At 49.2% G+C, this 23043-nt stretch overlaps 1 protein-coding gene across 3 annotated transcripts; it reads left to right on the top strand.

Annotated features, from left to right (window-relative positions):
* Window positions 1-873: 873 nt before the first annotated feature.
* On the top strand, window positions 874-13428 carry SLC35C2 (solute carrier family 35 member C2). Of its 3 annotated transcripts, XM_051979954.1 has the most exons (10): window positions 874-962; window positions 4051-4490; window positions 4702-4852; window positions 5801-5864; window positions 6631-6703; window positions 7379-7547; window positions 7640-7723; window positions 10831-11006; window positions 12214-12343; window positions 12733-13428. In XM_051979954.1, the coding sequence occupies exons 2-10, from the start codon at window positions 4371-4373 to the stop codon at window positions 12864-12866; spliced, it is 1101 nt and encodes a 366-aa protein (XP_051835914.1). In that variant the 5' UTR covers window positions 874-962; window positions 4051-4370; the 3' UTR covers window positions 12867-13428. The 3 variants fall into 3 exon arrangements, with proteins under 3 accessions (XP_051835914.1, XP_051835916.1, XP_051835917.1); XM_051979956.1 differs by lacking the exons at window positions 874-962; window positions 4051-4490 and having other exon boundaries at window positions 4818-4852; window positions 5801-6043; XM_051979957.1 differs by lacking the exons at window positions 874-962; window positions 4051-4490 and having other exon boundaries at window positions 4818-4852; window positions 5801-6139.
* Window positions 13429-23043: the final 9615 nt, after the last annotated feature.

Genomic DNA, 23043 nt, shown 5'->3' with positions numbered 1-23043 from the left:
CATGGCAACAAAATGTGGGACACAAGAATTGCACATGGGGAAGCAGTGGAGGAGTTAAATATAAAGACAAAAAATCAAACAAGTCCTAATTGCAAGGTGCTCACAAAGAACTATATATAAACAAGATAGATAAGGGATGGGAGGAAAACTAGGAAGGACTGGGGGACCTCAGCTGGGATCTTAAGTCTGGAGGAGGGGATGAATGAGGGAATACCAGGGGAGGGGGGCAGTCCTTGCTCAGTCAGGAGAAGATGGCAGAGTACGTGGATAGGAGAGAAGTGGAAGAAGACTCGAGGGGTACGAAGGAGCCGGCTTAGGGAGGGCTTCGGGAGCCAAACAGGACTTTATATTCGCTTCTGGAGGTAATGGGAAGCCACTAGAGTTTACGGAAAAGGGAAGTGATGAGGTCATGTTCAGAAAATTTTGGCAGCCGATTTTCTTATCGTGAAGAAACTGTCAGCTAGGGAGAAAAGATGGGGCGGTCAGAGAAAACTTGGAAGGCTTTTTGCTCTTCCTGTGAAGGACAGCTTATGGGAGGTCATAGATGGAGTGCGCCAGATGAGCAGACAAGAATGGGGTGCTATCAACACCTTCGGAGAGAACTTTAAATGAGATCCGGGGCCACTGGACTGAGCTGATACGACCTTGTCCTCAAGGAACTCCTAGTCTAGAACTGAGGGATATGCACATTGAAGGGGCCTGTCTGTGTCCTGTCTCAGTCTGGCTAGAAACCAAGCCTGCCCCGCCCCCACGCTCCCTCTACTGCCAGCTCCAGGTTCGAAGCCAGCTCGACCCCAGGGTCTCCAGGGTCTCTAGGGGAGGGAAGAGGAGGGCAGGAGCAGCACGAGGGCAGGCGTAGCTTCCGCCGGAAGTGCTTTCCCCGCCTTCTCAATATGGCGGCTGCAGAAGCCGGGTTCGCACTTCCGGCAGGAGGAGCCACGTCTAGAGCTGCCTGGCTGCAGGTGAGCTGGGGTCGGGGCCGAGGCAACCGCCAGGGGCCCGAGAGAATGGGAAGGAAAGGCAGGTGAGGGCGGCGTCCTGGCCGGGCCGCTGCCGCGGGGAGCCCGAGGGCGTGGCGGTGCCGGGCGGGGAGCCGAGAGCCCGGTGATCCTGCAGGCATAGCCCGGGGCTAGCAGGAAGCACCTCCTGCTTCCCGGTCCCCTGCCTTGGCGCCGGGCCGCTGCCTCCGGGGAGGCCTCCGGGGCCAGGCCCAGGACGACACCCCGTACCGTCCTTGTCCAGGGGTAACAATCCTCGGGGCCCCTCAGATTTGTGCTGCACCTGAGAGGCTCCGCCCGGCTTCTCCCGTCCCCCTCCCCCCAAGCCCGGGGAGTTCTAGAGGCTCGGGGGAATGACCTGAGCTCTCCCCGGACTCAGTTTCCTCCTCAGTCAGATCAGCGGGCGGCGGCGGTCAGAAAACTGATTTCTTTCAGTTCTCCCCCTACAGTAGCCCATTCGCCAGCATCCCAGGAGTATTCGACTCTAACTTCCACGTCAGAAACGTTTTCCCCCGTCTTTGAATCACCAGCGCTTGGCTCAAAGGCGCGTAATAAATGCTTTTTGGCTTGCCTTTTCTTGAAAGGGTCCTCTGGGACCATCGAGTCCAGCCCGGAAATGTTATGAACGGCAAATCTTTGGTCTTAGAACGGGGAAATGACCCAGAACCAACTAGGTTTCAACTCTTTCCAAATCAATGCTCTTTGCATCAGCGAATATTTATTTAGTATTGGTTCAGCGAATATTTATTTAGTGTTTATTGTGTACTAGATATTGATAAAGATGGTGGGAAGACTTGGGGAGAAAAAAATCTTGCAGGAAATAAAGGATTGTTAAAAAAAAAAAAAAACTAGTCATTGGGACTAGTAATTTCCTTTCTCTGGGCTGTTTAAAGTAAAATGTAACTGGACTAGTCTCTCACCTTTTTTTTTTTTTTTTTTAAGAAAAGTTTTATTGTTGCCTTTAAAAAAAATTTTTTTTTTACACCGTAGTCATTAACTTCTTTTTTTTAAATTATTTTTATTTAATAAATACTTTATATTGACAGAATCCCTGCCAGGGTAATTTTTTTTTTTTTTTACAACATTATCCTTTGCACTCGTTTCTGTTCCGATTTTTCCCCTCCCTCCCTCCACCCCCTCCCCTAGATGGTAAGCAGTCCTTTATATGTTGGATATGTTGCAGTATATCCTAGATACAATATATGTTTGCAGAAGTCATTAACTTCTTAAGGGTCTTACTCCCAGTCCTCTCCTTAGGGGCCTCAGGAATCCTCTCTTCCTTGTAAAAACATTTAAGCAAAGAGAAGTCCAGATTCAGTGATTGCTCTCCATATGGACTCAGAGGTCCTGAGATTGTTGGTTCTACTATGTTCTTTGACCTTGAGGAAGTTATTTAACCTCTGCTCACCTCAGTTTTCTCAAGGTTAGAACTAGAGGGTGGCCTAGAAAAAAGGTTCTTAACTGAAGGTCCTTGAACAGATTTCAGGGGCTTTTGGAAAAAAAAAATATCTTTTCACTAACTTTTAACTGACATTTAGTTTGTCCTCACCTTGGATGTGTGTGTGTGAACATGTGTATATATATATTTTCACTAACCTCTCACTGAAATTTAGTATGCTCTTACCTACCTTACAAGCTGCTTGTCAGGATTAAATGAAGTAATATTTCTAGAATGCTTAGCATAGTACCTGTCTCATAGTAGGTGTTATATAATGGACAGCTGAATGGCAAAGTGGACAGAGTGCCAGACCTGGAATTAAAACTCATCTGGCCTCAAAAGACACAAGCTGTGTGATCCTGGGCAAGTTACTCAGTCCTGTTTGCCTCTGTTTCCTCATATGTAAAATGAGCTGGAGAAGGAAATGGATTAGTCTCTTAATGAAATTGTTTCTAGCTTTGACATCTTAACACTCTGTTCTGCATCCCATTTCCTTCAAATTGACTATTTTGAGGATTGGGAATCAGGAGATTTGGACTCTTAATTCCAGCTCACTAGGGAACTTCGGACAATTGTTTTGTTTTTTTTTCTTCCTATTCTCTTTCCTCAAATGAGTAAAATGATGCTATTGTACAGTCTATCTGCTATTATTTGATGGTGCTGTGACTTCAAGGAATTTTAAATGAATATTTTAAAAAGCCACACACAACAGAGGAATTCATATGCTTGAAGAGCCAGGGAAGGTTTGGTGGAGGTGGGATTTGAGTAGAACCCAAATGTTTCCTACATTCCCATCTTGTGGGTCATTGATCAGCACTGAACAGTTGTACCAGATGAGAGTGAAGGGGACAACCAATACTTGATCTTAATGACTATTGCCTCTTATTGAATGATATTGAGAACAGATACTAGATTTGGAATCAGATGACTTAGTTTCAAGTACTAGCTCTCTTTACCGCCCACGTGACCTTAATCAAATTATTGAACCTTTCAAATCATAGTTTTTTCCATTTGTAAAAGGAGGGAGTTGGACTAAATGTGCTCTAATATTCCTCCTGGCTTTATGTCTAGGCTTTTATGATCCACAAACAAAAATGAGTTGTCATAACTAACCAAATACCATGCTTTGGGGGTAGTTGGTTTAAATTTTTTTTTTAATGTTGAAATCATAAAATAGAGATATAGAGATGGGAGCTGGGAGCTGTGGTTGGGTTTTGAGCCATTTAAAGATACACTATTCCCTATGTCAGATTTTTTTGGAGGGGCATGGAAGCAATTGGGATGAAGTGACTTCCCATGGGTCACACAGCTAGTAGGTGTCTGAAACCAGATTTGAACTTAGGTCCTCCCGACTCTGGGGCTAACGCTCCATCTACCATGCCAACTAGCTACCTCTCTTCACTGCTATATCCCTTTCTCCTCCATCCCCCCAAATCAGATTGTCAGGGAGCTTGTGCTGGTGTTTGGCATAAGCTCTTCCCCTAGTCTTTTAGCTCCTTCAAGGGTGAAGCTTGCTTTTAAAACACCTAAGTTAAGAAAGATTTGCACACATTTGCTGGAGGTGTATAGTTATGCTAATGCATGAACCCAAACTCTTTTCTTATTTTTTGGTAGCAAGAAATCCAGGATTCTGTGAGCTCTGCATCAAGATAGCCACGGTGAGGTAGATGCTATTCACCAGCTCTCAGGTGAGAGTCCTCAGCCGAGCCCAGGACTTCTGTGATCATATGGCCATATAAGTCTTCAACTGGGAGAGAACCACCACCGATGAGAGATGTTTCCACTGAAGTTCTTGGTCCAGCACAGCCAACTCTTACTTTGTGTATTGGCTTCAAGCGAGAGGGCTAGAGTCTGGCCAGGGCAGTAGCTGCTCAGTCCCACCTCTGCTGCTCACCAGTAGACAAAAAGGTGTTTGGGAAATTGCGTTGCTGCCAATGGGGAGGTGGACCTTCGGCTTGACCTTCATATGGAAGGTGATGCTGACTCTTGGGCTGGTGCTCCTCTATTACTGCTTCTCCATCGGTATCACCTTCTACAACAAATGGCTAATGAAGGTAATTCTGGGGCCTCAGTGATGTTCAACACAAGAACTCGCCCTTGGGGTCTGAGGTGGTGGTGGAGGAATGTGAATCCAGGGTTGGCGGGCATGGGGACAAGTGGGTACTGATTAGAGAAGATATCTACGTACCTGAAAGGTGGGAAAATGGAAAAAACTGCTTTTCTGGAACCTAAATGCCTGACGGTTCTATTTTAAATTCTTCCTAGAGTTTCCACTTCCCCCTCTTCATGACTCTGCTTCACTTGGTAGTGATATTCCTTTTCTCGGCTTTGTCCCGAGTGTTGACACAGTGCTGCCATCAGCGCCCCCGAGTGGTGCTGAGCTGGGCCGACTACCTCCAGAGAGTAGCTCCCACAGGTACGTCCAGCGGCAGTGTGGGCGCCAGGATGGGTGGTGACCCAGCTGGGGTGTCAGAAGAGCTGGAGATGGTCACTGCCCCAGCTCCGACCTTCCCTGGAGTTGGTGTTTGTGCAGTCTCTCTCTCTCTCTCTTCCTCTCCATCTCCTTCTTTCGCTTTCTTATTCTCTCTTTCTAACTTTGTTTTTCTTGAGGGTTGGAGTTTTTTTTAAGGGTAGGAGATCTATGTTTGCTTTCACAACATGATTTTTATGAATATGTTTTATGTAATTTCATATGTTGTTTCCTAATAGGGGTTGAGGGTGGGGATATGGGAGAGAATTTGGAACTCAAAAGCTTTAAAAATGAATGTAAAAATTAATCACTTAATTAGTAGATCTGGAGTTGGAACCTCAGAGCAGTGTGACCATGGGCAGATTTTCACTTCTGAGCCTCAGCCGGCTTGTTTGAGCCCGGTGGCCCCTGTGGTGCCTCCCCCACGAGGGAGGTCCACGTGTGGTCACAGGCAGCCATAGCACGGTGTAACTAAAGAGCTGGCTTCAGAGTGAACACAAGGCGGTCTGAGTCTCCCACCTTTGACACGTATTGGCCGTGGGATCCTGGACCAGGGGTGTTACCTCACGTGTCCCAGGCAGCTCTCCGAGGGCTGCAAGCAGGGAGTGCTCAGGAAGCGTTTCACATTAGGAGTTAGCCCTACAAGTCTGGCCTGTTGCTTTCCTGAGGGATAATGACAACTCTGCTACACTGCCTTTACCCGCTCTGCGGGATTTGTATTACCTTCGGGCATCTTAGACTGTGAGTGTGACTGTGTGGGGGCCAGTGGGTAAGCCGGTGGGCACGCCCCTTGCTCTTCATCTCACTCACCCCTTCTGCAGCTGGTTTCAGTTAGTGAGCTTGGCCCCCCAGGAGGAGGAGGGTCATCTCCAGGGCCGATTCTTCTTTCCGTAGCATTGGCAACGGCACTTGACGTGGGTCTGTCTAACTGGAGCTTCCTGTACATCACCGTCTCACTGTGAGTATCGGCCTGCTCCCCACCACCCTCCCTTCAGTCTTTGAGCTCTTTGTGTCTGTCCAGCGGGCTGCCTTCACGTCCGACTGATGGGCCGGCTGCCTCACCACTCTGGGATCAGTCCTTGCTCTCAGCTTCTCTCTGGCCCCCAGCAGCTGTCCTGGAAAACTCCAGCCTCGTCCGTAAGCCCAGCGCATACGGGGTGCTGAGCCCTGGGGCCTGCCTGTCTTGGCGGCGTGGGGAAGTCAGGGGACCCAGACAGACTGGTCATTGCCATGGTATGAGAAAGAAGAGGGAGATGGAAGATAAATGACCCACTGACTGGCATGCATGGGACTGCATTATCCTTCTGTGGAACGGGCACAGTGGGCAGTGGGGGGAGATACGAGAGGGGTAGGTAGTCCTTGTTTTCATTCTTTGCTTAAGAGAGCAAAATTCATGCCTCCTCCCCACCTCCTCCCTGAGCTGCAGGTAGATCCTAGAATCAGGAAAGCTCAATGTCACATTCAGCTTTTCCCTCCTGACAGTAGTCACAGGCCTCTTAGTCACAGCTTTTTTCCCCCCCTCCACTGAAGGTCACTTGTCTGTCTGGACAAATTTGGCTTCTCAGTACCTTTTGGGCCCAGGCTACTCTGCTGTCATGAGCAGAACTCACCTGCCCAGTCACCCTCCTGGGAAAAGCAAGTGTGGCCCCTCTTCCTCCCCTTCTTGCGTAGCTTACAGCCATGGACCCTTTAGCAGCGGGTGACTCTGCAGTTTTCACTTCCAGGTACACAATGACCAAGTCCTCGGCAGTCCTCTTCATTTTGATCTTCTCCCTGATCTTCAAGCTAGAGGAGCTGGTGAGGCCCCAGCTTACCCTTCAGCTCTTTCTCTGTTTGCTTTTGCTCTCTATCCAGTCCCTTCCAGTATAAATATCCAGAATAAAGAGAAAGTGGGCTGGGCTTCCTTGGCTGGGTGGTGGGATATAGATGGTGTCAGGCGGTGTCAGGCCTGATAGAATGCTAGGATTCCTCATGTCCACTCCAAACAACTTTCTTACTTTGAAGGGTGAGGGGCCAGAGGAGAAGATCAAAGGCAGATGGGAGAATTTCCTGTCCCAGGAAGTGGATGCAGTAAATAATTCCAAATGTGTTAGCTTTGATGGTGATGTGAGAAAAGTAGTAGATTTGAGGGTCAGAGAACTTGGGTTCAAGTCCCAGTTGCACTGTTCATTAGCTGCACAACCTTGATTTTCCTGAGTCTTGGTTTTGAAAAAAATGGGTTATTTAATGGGCTTTTTTGCCTACTTCTCTGAGTTCTTAGGAGGAAAGCACTTTGCAAATCTTGAAGTGGTATATAAAAGTTAATATGAGCTTTTTGTGACCATTGGCAATTGGCTTATTTCTTTGGGTTGTAATTTCTTCTTTTGTGAAATGAAATGATCGAGAATAATCTTGTGAGCTATTTATCCTACTGCTGCTGCTTTCAAATCTGGGTCCTTCAAGATGATAGACAGTGCCTTCCCATCCTTACAGCGGGCAGCATTGGTCCTGGTGGTCCTGCTTATTGCTGGTGGCCTCTTCATGTTTACTTATAAGTCCACACAGTTTAATGGAGAGGGATTTGCCCTAGTATTAGGGGCCTCATTCATTGGGGGAATTCGATGGACCCTTACCCAGATCCTCTTACAGAAAGCTGAACTAGGTGAGTATATTCAGAGCATTCCACGGGTGGAATAATGTGGGGAAAGTGCTCCTTGGATTAGTATGGCTGATCTTTCTCTCTCTCTTGCTCAGGTCTCCAAAATCCTATTGACACCATGTACCATCTGCAACCACTAATGTTTCTGGGACTCTTCCCCCTTTTTGCTGTTTTTGAAGGTATGCTGGGTTGTCACATTAGACAAAAGGGAATAGGAAAGGAACAGTTTCTTTCCAGCTGCCAACCTCTCAGGCAGGTAAAGGGAGAAAATAAAATTTTTGCAGCCTGAGATTTACCATAGCTTCCTTCTTCTTCCTGTTAGTTGAGGGCCATTGAATGTATTTTAAGGTCTTTCTTCAGCTTTGCCTTTGCCTATTACCCAGAGTTCCTGTCATCATAGACAAACATTTGTCTAATATCCATTTCTAGTCTAAAAACAGGACTCTGGACAAATCATAATGTTATGTTCAATTCTTGCTGCCACATTTCACAGTGCAATTAACACAAACTGGAGCTTGTCTTGGGGTGGGGAGCAGACAAGAGACTTCTTTACCTCTAAAACATCTATGAATGATGCTTGAGGTAATGAGGTAAAGGGCTTTATATACCCTTAAATAAATATCAGCAATTAACTGTTAACTGCATGAACTAACTGATTGCTAGAGATAGGCAAGAGACCTTTGAGCTTCAACTAGCAATGTCACCAATTCTCTGCAGATAGTTTTGGTTTCCCTGAGTTTTTGTTGGTTCAAATAAGAATCATGGAATTTAAACCTGGGAAAAAAAACTTAGGGACCATCTAGTCCCACCCTTTTCATTTTACAGAAGAGGAAACTGAGATCTGGAGAAGTAAAAGAATCATGGTTATTTAGCCATAAGAGATGACTTAGAGTGGAGGAGGAGGAAAGCACAATCTCTGTCTTCAGGTTCTATCATGTGGAAAAGCAATTAGACTTGTTTTGCTTGACCCAGAGGACAGACTTAGAAGCAATGGGTTACAGCAAGGTGAATTCACTTCCATTAAGGAAAAACTTGCTAACAATTGGAGCTGCCCAGAATGTCCTGGGCTCTTCCAGAAATAGAGTCCACAAAATTTTCCCTTTTTGCATTTCCCCCCATTCTTTCATTATAGTGCCTTGTACCACACAGAGATCTCGTCCTTCCTTTCTTGATGTTTATACCATTCACATCTCTGCAAACTCTCCTCATAATGCCCCTCTTAGTCGTCACTTAGCAAAGCTGCATGGATTTAGTTCCTTTAATCTTTTCTGCTAAATTAATCCCCCAAGCGCCTTCCTTACTTATGCTCTTCCCCAAACTCCCTTCAATTTGCTGCCGCTCTTGCAGTAATGCTGAGCCTAGCACCAAGCCTGATGGCCTACATTGGAATTCTATTGGCTTTGGTTACCACGACTGCTTGGATTTTTTTTTCCCTGGTAATACTCTGCTCCAGAGAGCACAAAGCCTATTTGAGACATAAACAGAAAAAGTACTTTTTGAATGTGGCCTATATGTCATCCTCCTGAATATGAGGTAAATGGGAACAGAAGTCACAGTGGAAAGAACAATTGGAGGACTCTCCTTTGAAATTTAGTTCTCCTACTTAATACCTCTTTGGCTTTTCCCTCTCTGGGCCTTGGTTTCCTCATCAGTAAAATAAAAGAATTGGACTAGATATCATCTGGGATTCCTCCCAGCTTTGAATTCCAGGATTCTTGTTTTAGACTAAGAGGCTTAGACCAATTGTACAGATGGCAGGATACCTAGTCTGGGCCCAGAAGTCTCTTGACTACCTCTGGCTATGGAATAGAGTTACTAAATAAATTTGCCTCATTGAGTTTCCCAATACGGTATGTGGTGTGGGTCTTTTTAACCCTGCTGTAGAGTTGAAGATACCTAGGCCCAGATAGGCAAAGCCATTTGGCTCAGTATCACAGAGGTAGTAGGACAGGAAAGACCTAGCTTTTATTTCTAGGTCTGGGTTTTCTGACTGCAAATGCAGGGTCCTTTCTACTTCACCACAGCTACCTCCAGTGATGACCTGGAGTAGAGACTATCATCTCTACTTTTTAGGGGGACATTTCCTTTCAGGATCAATGCTAAAGTAGTCCCTACAATGACCTTTATTGCTTTAGCCTCGAGGTGGTCTGCTTTAACTTCTTGGAGCTTCTGTTTAAGTTGTTTTCTCCTAGACTTCCATTGGTGATCACTTTTCCCCAAGTGTGGGATTTGCAGTCAGATAACCTATATTTGAATCCTAACTCTGCCATGACTGGCTTTGGATAAGCAACTTAACTTTTCTCCTCCTCATTTTCCTCATCTGCAAAATGGAATTATTGACCTAGACAACTTTTTTTTTTTTTATGATAGCTTTTTATTTACAAATTATATGCATGGGTAATTTTACAGCATTGACAATTGCCAAACCTTTTGTTCCAATTTTTCCCCTCTTTCCTCCCATCCCCTCCCCTAGATGGCAGGATGACCAGTAGATGTTAAATATATTAAAGTATAAATTAGATATACAATAAGTATACATGACCAAACTGTTATTTTGCTGTACAAAAAGAATTGGACTCTGAAATATTGTACAAATCCAAAATGCAGGCAGGCAAAAATAGAGGGATTGAGAACTCAATGTAATGGTTCTTAGTCATCTCCCAGAGTTCTTTCGCTGGGCGTAGCTGATTCAGTTCATTACTGCTCCATTGGAACTGATTTGGTTCATCTCATTGCTGAAGATAGCCAGGTCCATCAGAATTGATCATCATATAGTATTGTTGTTGAAGTACATAATGATCTCCTGGCCCTGCTCGTTTCACTCAGCATCAGTTCATGTAAGTCTCTCCAGGCCTTTCTGAAATCGTCCTGTTGGACCTAGACAACTTTTAAGGCTCCTTCCAGCTCTAAATATATAAACATTTAATCTCTGCAACATTATTTTTGCCTCAGATCTACTTTTCCAGGGCCTTAGATAGCCCTATTTCCACAACTGATGTTGAGGAAATATCAGTTGATGATGGCAAATCTCACTTTAAATTTCATTCAACTTGGCAAATATTTACTAAGCTACTATTGTGTCCAAGGCATCTTTCTCTGAGTGCTGAGGAGACAAAGACAAAACAAAAGTCAGTTCCTGCCATTAAAGGACATTCTGGGTGTGTATGAGGTGACAGAGAGCTCACCCCCTTTTCTTATTGCCCCTCTCTCCCATTCTGGGAGAGTTCTCTTAGAAACATGGACACATCGGCACCTCGGCACCAGTCTCTCTTCCTGTCCTTTTCAGGCTTGCATTTGTCTACATCGGAGAAGATCTTCCGCTTCCAGGATCCAGGGCTCCTCCTGGGAGTACTTGGGACACTCTTCTTTGGTGGCATTCTTGCCTTCGGCTTGGGCTTTTCAGAGTTCCTATTAGTTTCCAGAACCTCTAGCCTGACCCTCTCCATTGCTGGGATTTTTAAGGTAGGTTGTAAGATTTAGAGCTGAAGGGAACCTTAATCAGCAGCTCCCTTGTTCCATAGACAAAGAAATCAAGACCCAGGGAGGGGATTTGGCAAGCCAGAAATCACATAGGGAGTAAGGAGCAGAGCTGGGAGTCAGAGCTGCCAGGTTGTTTGCCTGTAAACACTGCATGCTGCCATCTCCATGGGCTCCCAGTGGAAAGCAGGGTCTGCGCCCCTGGATAACAAGCCAGATCATCACATTCCGGTTTATGAAGCATTTTCCTCTTAATATTCATTTAAGATCATCAGTACAAAGATTGTTGACTTCATTTTAGTATGAGGAAACAGAAGTGTACTTTTAACATTATAGCACTCTATAATAAGGACTTAAGATTTCCAATCAAGTGTCTAGTCAGAGATCTGAACCCTATCTCCTGACTTTGTCCAACACACTTATGTTTTATGCCATGTTACCTCCCCCAATATCATGAAAAGGCCAAGAAGCTGGGAGAGGCTTCCCAAGGACAAGAACTTTGTGTCCCAAAGACTGGGATAGACCTTAAGTATTGTTTTACTGGGGATTGCACATATCTTCCCAAGATCATAGACTATAGGTCTGAAAAGAACTTCAGAGATCTAGTCCAATATGCCTCCTTTCTCCCCTAGTCTTTTTTCTAAATAAAGTCTCAGAAGTGAAGTCATTTGCCTAAAGTGCCCCTTTGGAGTAGCAGAGTTAGAATTTGAGTCCTGTTTTTTTATCCAAGGCCACCTCATAGCCAATAGGTTTGTACATGTGTACATATATGGGTTAAGGAGGCACCTTGGCATTCATCATTAATCTGAGAGCTACATGTCTGTCCGCCCTGTAGAGCATTAAAGAGCTTCCAGAGCTTTAGGCTTTCAATGAAAGAATCACATGGAACATAAGGTTCTGTTCAGTGGCATCCAGTGCTTAAGGTTCTTCATCTCTCCTTTCCCCTTCTGGCTCCCAGTTGCCATTTTGATTTTATGAAAGGATCTTTTTAAAAGATGTCATTTTCTATATTCTGTAAAGTTCTAAATACACATAAGTAATTATTCTTTCTCTAAAGATTAGTACTTTTCTGTAACCTTTCTTTTCTTATCAGTCCTGTTTTTGTGCCATTCCAAAGACTTGAATTCCTGAGGAGAAGAGTAACTTACCTCCTCTTGCCAATCATATTTTTGCTTCCTATCTCTCTGCCCAGGAAGTCTGTACTTTGCTGCTGGCAGCTCATCTGCTGGGAGACCAGATCAGCCTGTTGAACTGGCTGGGCTTTGCCCTCTGTCTGTCTGGGATATCTCTCCATATCACTCTCAAAGCCCTCAACTCCAAAGGTAATATAGAGTGCCACTTAGGATCTCTAACTCCTTAATGGCATCTTCTGTGTACCCACTTGAGGGGTCTTCCTTCCTGTGAGGATGGAACAGATTGTTCTTGGTTTCCTGCAATAGTCCCTGCTGGATTGTACTTTACCAGTCCCCCAGATTCTTAGTTTAAACTGTTAATCTAATGCAGGAAATATGTCTCCTAGTTGCACTTCCACCCCTTTCGGGGAAGCACCGGCATCTGCAGAACAGGTGGGCGGATATGTCTCTGTGGCTCAGCAAGTGCAAATTTGGTTTCCGTCTGTGGCTCCAGGAGGAGCCTTGGGTGCTTCGATGCACAAAAGCCAAAAGGCCAGTCCAAGTTTAGTAATTGTCTCTCTCTCTCTTTATCTTTAAAGGTGAAAGTGGTCCTAAGCCCCACAAAGGGCCTGTCTCCAGCTCTGACCTGGAGCTACTTCTCCGCAACAGGGAGCCTGGTGATGAGGAAGATGAGGATGAAGGGGAAAAATACTTTGTGGCCCAGGGACAGTAGTGACCTGCCTGACTGGTAGTGCCAGAAGCGTGTTCTCCCCCCTCCCCCCTTTCCTGCACTGATTCTTCCTTGTACACCTTTGGTAGCCAACCGTGTGGGCAGATGCAAGTGTCCTGCCTCATCAGACGGGCAGCAGTGGGCTCTGTGATGCCCAGACTGGGACTCAGCTGATATAATGTATCAATGTGGAAATTGTTGGGATAAAATGGCCATTATGGTAGTGTTCTTGGTATCCAGGACCAAATGAGAGCTGTATGGACCATCAGGGTGGAGAAGCTATATTACCGAGTCTTGGAAAGTCCAAGACTTGGGAGGGGGGTCACAGTGGAGGATGAGAATGGGCTGGTTCCCTAGAGTGGTTCCCTAAGACCTCTTAGACCAAGAATTATGACAAGAATTGTCATAATTAAGGGTTTAATCAAGATCACTAAGGGAAGCAGATGTGAACTCTAGACTATTCTCCAACTAGGGGAAGGTGGAGGGGCTGGGACCTCAGAACCTAGAGAGCTGCTTTGCAGCTTTTATTTATAGTTTGGAAATAAATGCTTTATGGTCCACTGACCATCTCTCTTTGCCTGGAGTCCAGTTTTTTCTTATCCTAGGAGGTTGGGAATAAGGGAAGTAGCCACAGAGACTCCCTTTTCCAAGCCTCTGCTGGACATCTCCATGGATCACAGATTAGAGGCCCAGGGGCTACCAGAAGATACCTTGTCTTATGTGTGCTTCCCCCCTCCCCTCCCACACACCTCTGAGCCAAGTAAAATCCAAACACGGAGGAGACCTGGACTCCAAGGTAAACGGAGGGACACTCCCTGGGGCTGAGCTTGCCTCGGCCCTTCGGACATGGCGTGTCCCCGTTTGGGGCCTCTTTCCTGAGCACACTGCCTCTTCCTCCACCCGGCCAGAGAGGGAGAACAGCTCCATCTTCTGCACTTGTCCTGAGCCTACTCTTTCCTTGGTCCTGTTGGCTCTGGCTGGTGCTCCTGGGAGTCTGGTGCAGTAGTAATAAAGGGAGCAGGGCCTTGGGATTGGAGGGGCAGGATCCCGGGGCGGTTGGAGAAGGCTTGGCAATGCTCTGGTTCAAGCTCCCCCTGGGACAGAGGAGGGCTCAGGCTGAGCAGAGGCCCCTTTGGGCCTGGGCCCCGGGCTGGGAGTCCGGGCCCTTGCCACTTGCAGGACTGCTGCCCCTATTTTCAGAGGAGGAAGGAAAGTGGTCGGCAGGAGGGAGACTCGGACGTGGGTTGCAGACGAGCCCCTTGGCGGCGGGGTCCTGGGCAGGCAGGGGCCTTTTGGACCTTAGGTGGCGCTCTCTAGAACCCGGGGCTGGACGCATGTGGCTGACTCCGGTCCTTGGCGCCTGTGAAGTGTTTCCAGGGCCCACAGCAGGTGTCGCCCTTGCCCCACAGAGCTGCGGTCCCAGCCCCCAGGCCTGCTGCTCTCCTCCTCCTCCTTCCCCTCCCCCCCAGCTGTAGATTTCAGCCTCCAGCTCCGAGGTTTGAGTATTTTCAGAGAAGGGCACTCAGGTGCTCATCAAGTCCAATGAGGGGGAATGAAAACTGGCAGCGAGAGAATCTACTGGATGGAGCATTTTCAGAAAACCGCCCCAATTCCTTGTGCATGGGTGTTGGAGGCTCTCCTCGGCCGATCCACAGGCCACAAGAGCCCCGTCCCCACTTTGGCTCTGGCTGTGCTGGCTTCGTTCCTCTCTCCCTTAGAGGATGTTGGCAGGAAATGAGCACCAGATTAGGCCCAAGGAGGGAAGGGGCCTTGCGGCAGCCACACACAAGCCGTGGCAGAGCTGGGATTGTCCCTTGGTGTTCTTGCTCAGAGGCAAGTGCTCTCCTAAAGGGCTTGTCCCTGCCTCCCCGGGGCGTCATGCTGGGAAGCCCTCCCCTCCCCGAGCCCGCTTAGGATTCAGGCCGCCTCGGCGCTGGGGAAGATTGCCAGAATCCTGCTGTCTCAGGTGGATGCGAGTTTCCTGTTTCCCCCTGCTGCCCCCACCCCCTGCCCCAGGCACATGGAGAGGGAGAGCAGAGCTGTCTGGTGCAGTAATTACAGGGTGCAGAGTGGGGCTCATTCTGTGCTGGTTGGGCTCAGTGACAGTCCCTCACTTAGCGGCAATTACCAGCCCAGCTTTCCAGAGGCCTTCCCCCCCTCCTTCCCCCGCCTGGTCCATCCAATCCCTCAGCTGCACGGCCTAGGTGCTCTCCACACTCTGTATTAAGCTCGGCAAGCCACCCCATGCCGCTTGCAGCCGCCGTGTATTTGGGCTGCAGCATTGCCATGGCAACTCGATGTTTGCACAGGTTGAGGAAAACTGAGGATGTGCCTTGTCTCTCCAAGGCTGATGGCCATCCGCCCACAGCATCCCGCCCTAGGCCTGCAGGAGCGCCGCGGATGCCTAGTGAACAGAGAGGGGAACCGCACCCCGAGGCTCTCAAGGGCGAGTTCCAGTAGTCCGGCTGCTTCCTGGAAGCCCCTTCAGTCAGCCCTTGCTTTCGGAGCCAGGAGGGGCTTTATTGCTCATCTGTTGCAGTCCCTTTATTTTACAGCTGAGGTAACACACCCAGGAAGAGAAAAGATTAGAGATGAGGTTTTCCAAATGCTCACTCTGTGCCTCGCTGCTCCACCTGGGCGCAGGAGGAGCACGTGCGGATGGCCAGAGCCATGGGTTGGTGAGAGGCCAACTGGAGCCCTGGGAATCGCCGGGGCCCGGGCCCACAGCTTTCTCACCCGCTCTCTGCCTCAGCTGGCCATGGGGGGAGGGGGGAGCAGCAGCGTCCGGGCCTCCGTTCCTCTTTGGGAAACACCAACTGAAGAGAGGCTCCCAGCTTGGAAATGGGCCTGCTGGCGGAACAGGTGCCCAGTCCTGGAGCCACAGGCCGATGACCCTAAGTGGGAGTGCTCTCTAGGGACAAGGTTAGACTGCATCACTTCTGAGCTTCCTTCTAGCTCTAAGATCCTGGAAGGAGGAGGAAATTTGCAGTCAGGAAGGGCTTGGCCAAGGCAATGAATGTTTTTGAGTCTCCATTTCCTCTTCTGTAAAATGACTTTGGACTGCATGTCTAGAGCCTCTTCTAGCTCTAAATAGGATGGTTTTCTGACCTCTCAGGTGTCGGGATGTTGCTGCCGTTTTATAAAGCAAAGAAGAAAAATCCCTTAAGTTAACAAGGTAGGAATGGGGATAGGAATGGGGTGTGAGAGGGTGTGGGAAGGAATTTCCCCGGTTTAGAAATACTGAGAAATTGTGGGACTGGGATGAATAATAATTTCTATAATGCTCTAAGATTAATAAAACACTTTTCTAACGATCTCACAAATTGTTTCCAAGCATTATTCCCTAGTAGGAACTAGATCCATATTTACACTCCTACCCTCCTCCCAAAGAATACCCAAGGACTCAGGATTAATAACTGGGAAGGGATCTCAGAGACCCTCTAGTCCAGGGTTTCTTAAACTTTCTTTGTATTCATGGACCCCATTGATATATTCCAGTGAGACTTATGGACTCCTAAAAATAAAATGCATAAGATTACAAAGGAAGATAGTTATGTTTGAAATACAGTTTATGAATTTTTTTTGACTGTGTAAACCAAACCCTTGCACCTAGTTTAACACCTTCATTTTACAGGCGGAGATGGGCTCAGATCAAGTAACTACATAGTCAATGTCAGAACTTAACTTCAGTGGGATCAGCAGCCACTTATGCTTTTAGAAGATTTAGCTTTTCAGCAGGTTGTTTTCCCCACACTGGCCCCAATAGGACAACAACATTGAGACACTTCCTGCCTACCTTCTCTAACTTGACTTCCCTCACCTGCTCTGGAGTCTCTAAATCTAGATTTCCTGACATCAACAAGTTCCCTTTTTACTGATTTGTAGCTGACGATTTACTCTTCACTTTCTATATTTATGATTTGTTTGACAAGTAGCAAACTTCCTGTAATCCAAATTTTAACCATTTAGTGGTGAGGGAAAATATTGGGCTTGGTTTCAAGATGGTACAGGTATGCTTCCATTGGCCTAGATTTTCTCTTACCTAGAAGAGACTGCTTTAAGTAAATCATGGCACAATGTGCTGTGATTTCTGAGTCTCTTAAAGATTCTGCTCGTGTTCTTTAGGGGGGTGGAGAATGAACAAGTTCTCTTTCTGCTGGTTACATAATGGGGGGGGGACTCCCAAGGAAGACAGAAATGGACATGTGACTGTAAGCCAAGGGCAGAAAGTCCCTGAAACCTGCTGATGGGCCATATCTAAGAACGGATTGGAGAGGGTGAGGGTGGGAATGAGGGTGTCATTTTGGAGAAAGTCCACAAAGAATCCTTCCATATGAATTTATAGTGTTTGAGTTGGAACATTTCTTCTGGTTTAGTAGGGATTTATTTTGTGATACACGTGGGGGATGGGACTCTGTGTGTGTGTGTGTGTGTGTGTGTGTGTGTGTGTGTGTGTGTGTGTGTGAAAGAGAGAGAGAGAGAGAGAGAGAGAGAGAGAGAGAGAGAGAGAGAGAGAGAGAGAGAGAGAGAGAGAGAGAGAGAGAGAGGGAGGGAGCTTACTTTTCTTAATTACTGTGCCATTTATAAAATCTTTTCATCTGATCAACCCTGTGAGAGATTGGTAGAGCAACTATTGTTCCCATTTTGTAAATGAGTAAACTGAGGTTCTGAGACGTTTATTGCCACCCTTGGTCACAAAGCTTCTACATTTTGGAGCCAGGATTTGAACCTAAATTTGATTCACAAGTCAAGTGACTCAAAGTGCTTTCTCCACCAGAAGACAGTGAAGAAAGGCAGGATTCCCTGAGAGCGCTCTTGGCCATTTCTGGGAAGGGACAGTTTCCAAACCTTTCTTCGGGACACAGGTGTGTGGGCCAGGCGCTGCCAAGTTGCTTTAGGAGGAGTAATCCCCTGGGGTGGGCGTGGGGGGCTGGGAAGAGGGCTTCCCTCCTTGGGGCTGGCCGGTGTTTGCTGACCCTGCGCTCAGACGGAAGGTTTGGCTTCCTCCTGAGGCTGGGCTCCCTGTCACCCGAGTGGGCAGTGGCCCGGAGGGGCCCAGGAGGAAGGGTACGGGCGGCGTCTGCGCACCTGCGGGCTGTGGCCTGATGGAGATGTTCAGCCCTGGGAGGGATCCCTACCGAGCAGAAGCAGCCCCTGTCCTGTTCTTTCCTTGCCCCATGAATTAAACATGCCCCTGTGGTTAACTCGGTAATGCTTTTATTAATAGTTAATTACTTACAGCGCACTGGGGCAATGAGACTCACTCAGGCCTCGTAAATTAAGGCAGTGATCCTGTGATAGAAGCCAATGGGAGTTCATTACCCCGGCACCTTCCGACGTGGCTCCTCCGGGTTTGGCATTTAGTTCGGTGCTAAATGAGATGTGCGAGGGGGGGCGGGGGGCAGGCAGCCTCCGTCTCCTTGGAGAGGAGGAGGGGGAGGAGGAGAGGAGTGTGGCGGGGAAATGTTCTCTCGGTGGCCTGGCAGCCTGTCACCAGCCCCATGTTCCCTGTCATATCTGGTGACTGGCTGCAGCTGGGATTTCAGAGAGGCCTCTGGGGGCCTCGGAGCCGGGGGGAGCCTCTCCTCGGGTGCCGGGAGTTCAGCCTTCACAAAGGCCCCCTCCCTCCCCTTGGAAGTGAACTGCCCCCTCGCCCCCTCGCTTTCCTGCTGCTGCCCTCCCTCGTCTCACAAATGTCAAAACTCCCCCTTCTGGCTTTTTGCCGCGGCTAAAGGCAATTTCCCTCCCTGATTTTTCAGCTAAGTTGTGTCAGGGCTTGATGGTGACCCGGGAGCCGGTCTGGCTTGGCTTTTCTAAATTTGACTTTCATATACTTTTTATTTCTGGGGGAGCGGGAAGGCCTGTCATCCTCTGGAGAAGTGGGAGCGCAGATAGATGCTCTCTGGCCGCTCGGTCCACGTTTATCAGGGGCTGAACAAAGGGAACGAAACAGCTCCTGCCCTCAAGCAGCTCACTCTGCCGGGGAGACTGCCTGCGAACACCTGTGTGAGTGCGCCTTCTGTTGCTCAGCACGCATTTATTAAGCACCATCTGCTGGCGAGCACGGTGCTGAGGGCCGGACGCGGGCCGCGGGAATGTCATTGCATACATACGTGCACCTATACCATGGGGGGGGGTCACTTGGGAGAAAAGGCCGGAACCGGGGTCCGGCAGGACCAGGCCCCGCAGAGACCGAAGGCCCGGGCGGGGGAATGAGGCGGAAAGGTAGGAGCCCTCACGCTCTGAGGGCCCTTAGTGCCCCCCGGGCGTTTGTACTTGGCCCTGGAGGTAACGGGAGCCGCGGAGTTCCTGAGCACCGGAGGCGGGCCTGATATAGAAAGTCAGCCCTCGGGGAGCTGAATGAACAAGAGGTGGTGGTGGGTAGCACTTCGGAGGCAGGGAGACCAATTATGAGGCTGTTACGATAGTCCCAGCGAGAGGGGATGAGGGCCAGTGCCGCCGCGGAGACGGCAAAGGTAGAAATGAGATTTGACACAGATTGGATGTGTGGGGTGGGTACAAATGAGGAGTCCGTGACACAAGTGGGGAGCCTTGCTGACGGGGAGAATGGCGTTCACCCTCCACGGGAACAGAACATTTCGAAGGGCAGAGGGAAAGGACTATCACTCCCCCAGAACATTCAGGGGTTTGAAGTCACTTAACTTCCACGGGCCTCGTTCCTTTCCCTGCAGAGTGAGGAGGAGGGTTATAGGACCTTCCTCTCTGGGGACAAGTCCCTGGAGCACTTCTCTGCAAACCCTCTTTGGGCTAACGGGGTAGATCTCTGAGTCTGTCCCCCAGCCCCCAACAGCACACATCCCTCTGGGGAGGAGAGCCCTCCCTCTGAGTCCCAAGGCAGCCAGAACATGCTGGCCGGAGGGGGCACACGGAAGAGGTTCACGTCTCCTGCGCCGGGACGTGGAGCCCTAGGACTGTAGCTCAGGGTTTAAATATAATATGTACCATTGGATTTAAATGTCACTGCTGCAGGCGGCTGACCCAGGCTACCACACAATGGGCCGCGAGGGGTTCCCGCTTCCATCTCTTCATCTCCCTGCCATTAAGCTGACCAAAGGGAGGGGGATTTGGTTTCTTAAAAAACTAAACAGTTGTTGAGCGCTCCAGCGTTGCCTGGGCAACAGCCGAGGGGGAGAGAGAAGCTCTTTATTGTTTAAAGTTTTATTCTTGCTGGATTTCAAAGGGTTGTGTGTGTGTGTGTGTGTGTGTGTGTGTGTGTGTGTGTGTGTTTCCTGAAAAGGCCACATTCTCTGAGCATCCTGGTTGGTCCCTTCTCCTGGCTGGTCCCTGTGACCTGCGGCTCCCCAGGCTCTCCTTCCTTAGCATCCTCCTGCCCCCACTGAGCCTTCTGAAGGCAAGCACTGTAGTCTAGAACCTGGGCCTGGGGGAAGCGGGGGGGGGGGGGGGGGGGCAGGGGGGCATTCCCGGAGGAGATGACACCTCCTAGGGCAGGCTCTATCTGCCCTGCACTCCCCCCCTTCTGCCCTTTGAGGGGTCAGGGACGGCAGGCCGGACCTTGGGGAACAGCAGTGTTAGTTAAATAACAGTGGCGAGGCTCAGGGCAGAGTGGTTTCTGCTCCCTCCCCCACTCCTCACAACCAAGGCTCCATTTGCTGGTTTTTCTAGTGATGGTTTAAGGTCCCCGACTGTGGCAGAAAGGCCCCCAGCTTCGGAAACAGAATCCCTAAGAGTGGAGTACGGCAGCACTAGCTAGTCCTGTGACCGGAGCCGGCTCTCTGAGCCTCAGTTTTCCCATCTGTGAGATGGGAATAATATTGTCCCACCTCTCTAGGTTAAGCAGGAGCTGTAGAACCCAGCCTGCCACATCTCTTATTTTAAGAATGAAGGGAACTGAGTGGGGATGGCCTGCCTACAATCTCACGACCACTAAGTGGCAGGCCTGGGATCTGGTCCTGGCCGTTACGGTCCCCGTGACCTCGCCAGGGCCAGTCTCACGGGATCGTGGCGAGTGTCAGATGGGATGATACATGGGCAGTGCTTTGTCAACACAACCAGGAAGGAGGACCAGCCTTTTCAGAAGGGGGGCTGGACGGCCCCTCCCAAGCGCTGTAACCTGTGCTCTGAGGTCGTCCCAGCACCACGCTCTGTGTAGAATAACAATGCACGGAGCTTCCCAGACTGCCAATCCCGCTGTTCCAAGGTCCCCTTTCCACAGACAAAGAAGTCAGGGGACTAGGGCGTGCAGAGCAGACAGCCTGGGATTTATGTGGGGGAGTTTTTCATGGTAGCAACAACCTTGAAGGTGCCAGCAAGACAACCTGCGGGAGAGCTTGGGTCTGAAACCTCCGGGCGGATCGGGGGCGGGCTCCCCCTCCCAGGGCCCGGCGGCTCGGGCTCACCCGGGGGCTACAAAGGGCTCTCCTGAGCCTGGCCCAGGCTCACCGAGGGGGCTACAAAGGGCTCTCCTGAGCCTGGCCCAGGCTCACCCCGGGGGCTACAAAGGGCTCTCCTGAGCCTGGCCCAGGCTCACCCGGGGGCTACAAAGGGCTCTCCTGAGCCTGGCCCAGGCTCACCCGGGGGCTACAAAGGGCTCTCCTGAGCCTGGCCCAGGCTCACCCCGGGGGCTACAAAGGGCTCTCCTGAGCCTGGCCCAGGCTCACCGAGGGGGCTACAAAGGGCTCTCCTGAGCCTGGCCCAGGCTCACCCAGGGGGCTACAAAGGGCTCTCCTGAGCCTGGCCCAGGCCCACCCGGGGGCTACAAAGGGCTCTCCTGAGCCTGGCCCAGGCCCACCCGGGGGCTACAAAGGGCTCTCCTGAGCCTGGCCTAGAACCGTTTCCTCCGTGGGTCTTTGAAGGGTCAGCAGCATTTGGGTCTTTTTACTGGGATAGGATCCTGCTGTGGGCCTGTGACTGGTGATAACAGTAAACACACATTTCAGTAACTGGTGTGCAGTTTGCAAAGGCCCTCTGAGATAAGGAGAGCAGCTGTGACACGCCACATACGGTGAGGGGCAGTGCGCTTAGTAGGTAAGGGTGGGTCTTAGGGCCCGGATGGAGTAAGCATTGATTAAGCACCTACTGTACGCCAGATTCTCCTCTAAGCGCTTTACAAATACAAAGGGGTGTTGGAAAGCCAGAGGTGGGGGAACACGCAGTGTCATGGGGCGGATACTGAGGAAACACGGAAAGGACTAGAGATTTCTAAGATTCGGGGATGTTCACCTACTACGCCCTGGGGGATCCCGAGGAAAGAACTGAGTTTAAGTTCTTCCCCAGACAAGTCTCAGCTGTGTGACCTTGAGGCAAGTCAGGTTCACTGCTTAAAGCCATTGGCAACTTTCTAGGGCTATAGATTGCAGGTTCCTGTTGAGCTGTGGTAAAATGAGTTTCTTTATTCAGGAGTTCCCCATGCAAATAAAAACCAAAGGTCTGGTTCCTTTTTCTGTCGCTATTACACATAAGGAAGTGGGCCCAGAGTGGGGAAATTTAAGCAAGTAAATGTTAGAGCCAAGACTCGATCCCATGTTTTTTAAGTCCAAAGCTCTTGTCACCTCACTGTGCTCCCCCCACAGTCACCCAAGTCTTACCTCCTCTGCTCATGATATCATCGAGCATTAACTGGGGCTGCAGCCCTAGCAAACAAACTACCCACACTGGGGACTCAAAAATAGACACTCTTTTGCATATAATTTGCATGTCATTCATCCAATTTCAAAATGACTCAAAATGCTTTTAGTTCTTCTCTGAAAGTTGTCTCTTCTTCCTAGCCCCGGCCCAGATCAGGTCACCATCTAAATGCGTTTGTCTCAGAGGCCTTCTGGGGCACTTCTGGCTGGAGGTAATGGAGGACTTGAAGGGAGCAGGGCCAGGAAAGAGGGAGATAATTGTCTGGAAAGATCATGCTTCAGGTGGTTACAGCACTGGGTCTCAAAGGACCTTCCAGATCTGTTTACATGCCCTAAACTGCAAGGCAAAGACCCTGCCGGATGTACCCTCTCTATCTCTCTAGGATCTTCCCACTTTTCAGCTCTGATGCTGCTGCAAGAAGCCTCAGAAGCCTCTCTCTAATCCAGTCCTTTCATTTTACAGATGAAAAAGCTAAGGCCCCGGGGGATTTAAGGGTTTGGTCCAAGGTCACACAGGTGGGAAAGTGCTAGGATCTCTGATCTCTTCTAGCTCCAATTTCATATTCTGAGGTCTT

The sequence above is a fragment of the Antechinus flavipes genome, chromosome 2 (assembly GCF_016432865.1).
Source record: "Antechinus flavipes isolate AdamAnt ecotype Samford, QLD, Australia chromosome 2, AdamAnt_v2, whole genome shotgun sequence".
Taxonomy (NCBI): Eukaryota; Metazoa; Chordata; class Mammalia; order Dasyuromorphia; family Dasyuridae; genus Antechinus; species Antechinus flavipes.
The sequence above is the reverse complement of the archived record's forward strand: the minus strand, read 5'-3'. Positions and strand labels throughout refer to the sequence as shown.

What these genes read in the sequence shown, in the direction of transcription:
- SLC35C2 (XM_051979954.1), top strand. Translation starts at nt 4,371, where the DNA reads ATGGGGAGGTGGACCTTCGGCTTGACCTTCATATGGAAGGTGATGCTG. An exon ending in CCTTTTTGCTGTTTTTGAAG is followed by an intron (nt 7,724 to 10,830) that starts GTATGCTGGGTT and finishes TGTCCTTTTCAG; the next exon opens with GCTTGCATTTGTCTACATCG. An exon ending in CAAAGCCCTCAACTCCAAAG is followed by an intron (nt 12,344 to 12,732) that starts GTAATATAGAGT and finishes TTATCTTTAAAG; the next exon opens with GTGAAAGTGGTCCTAAGCCC.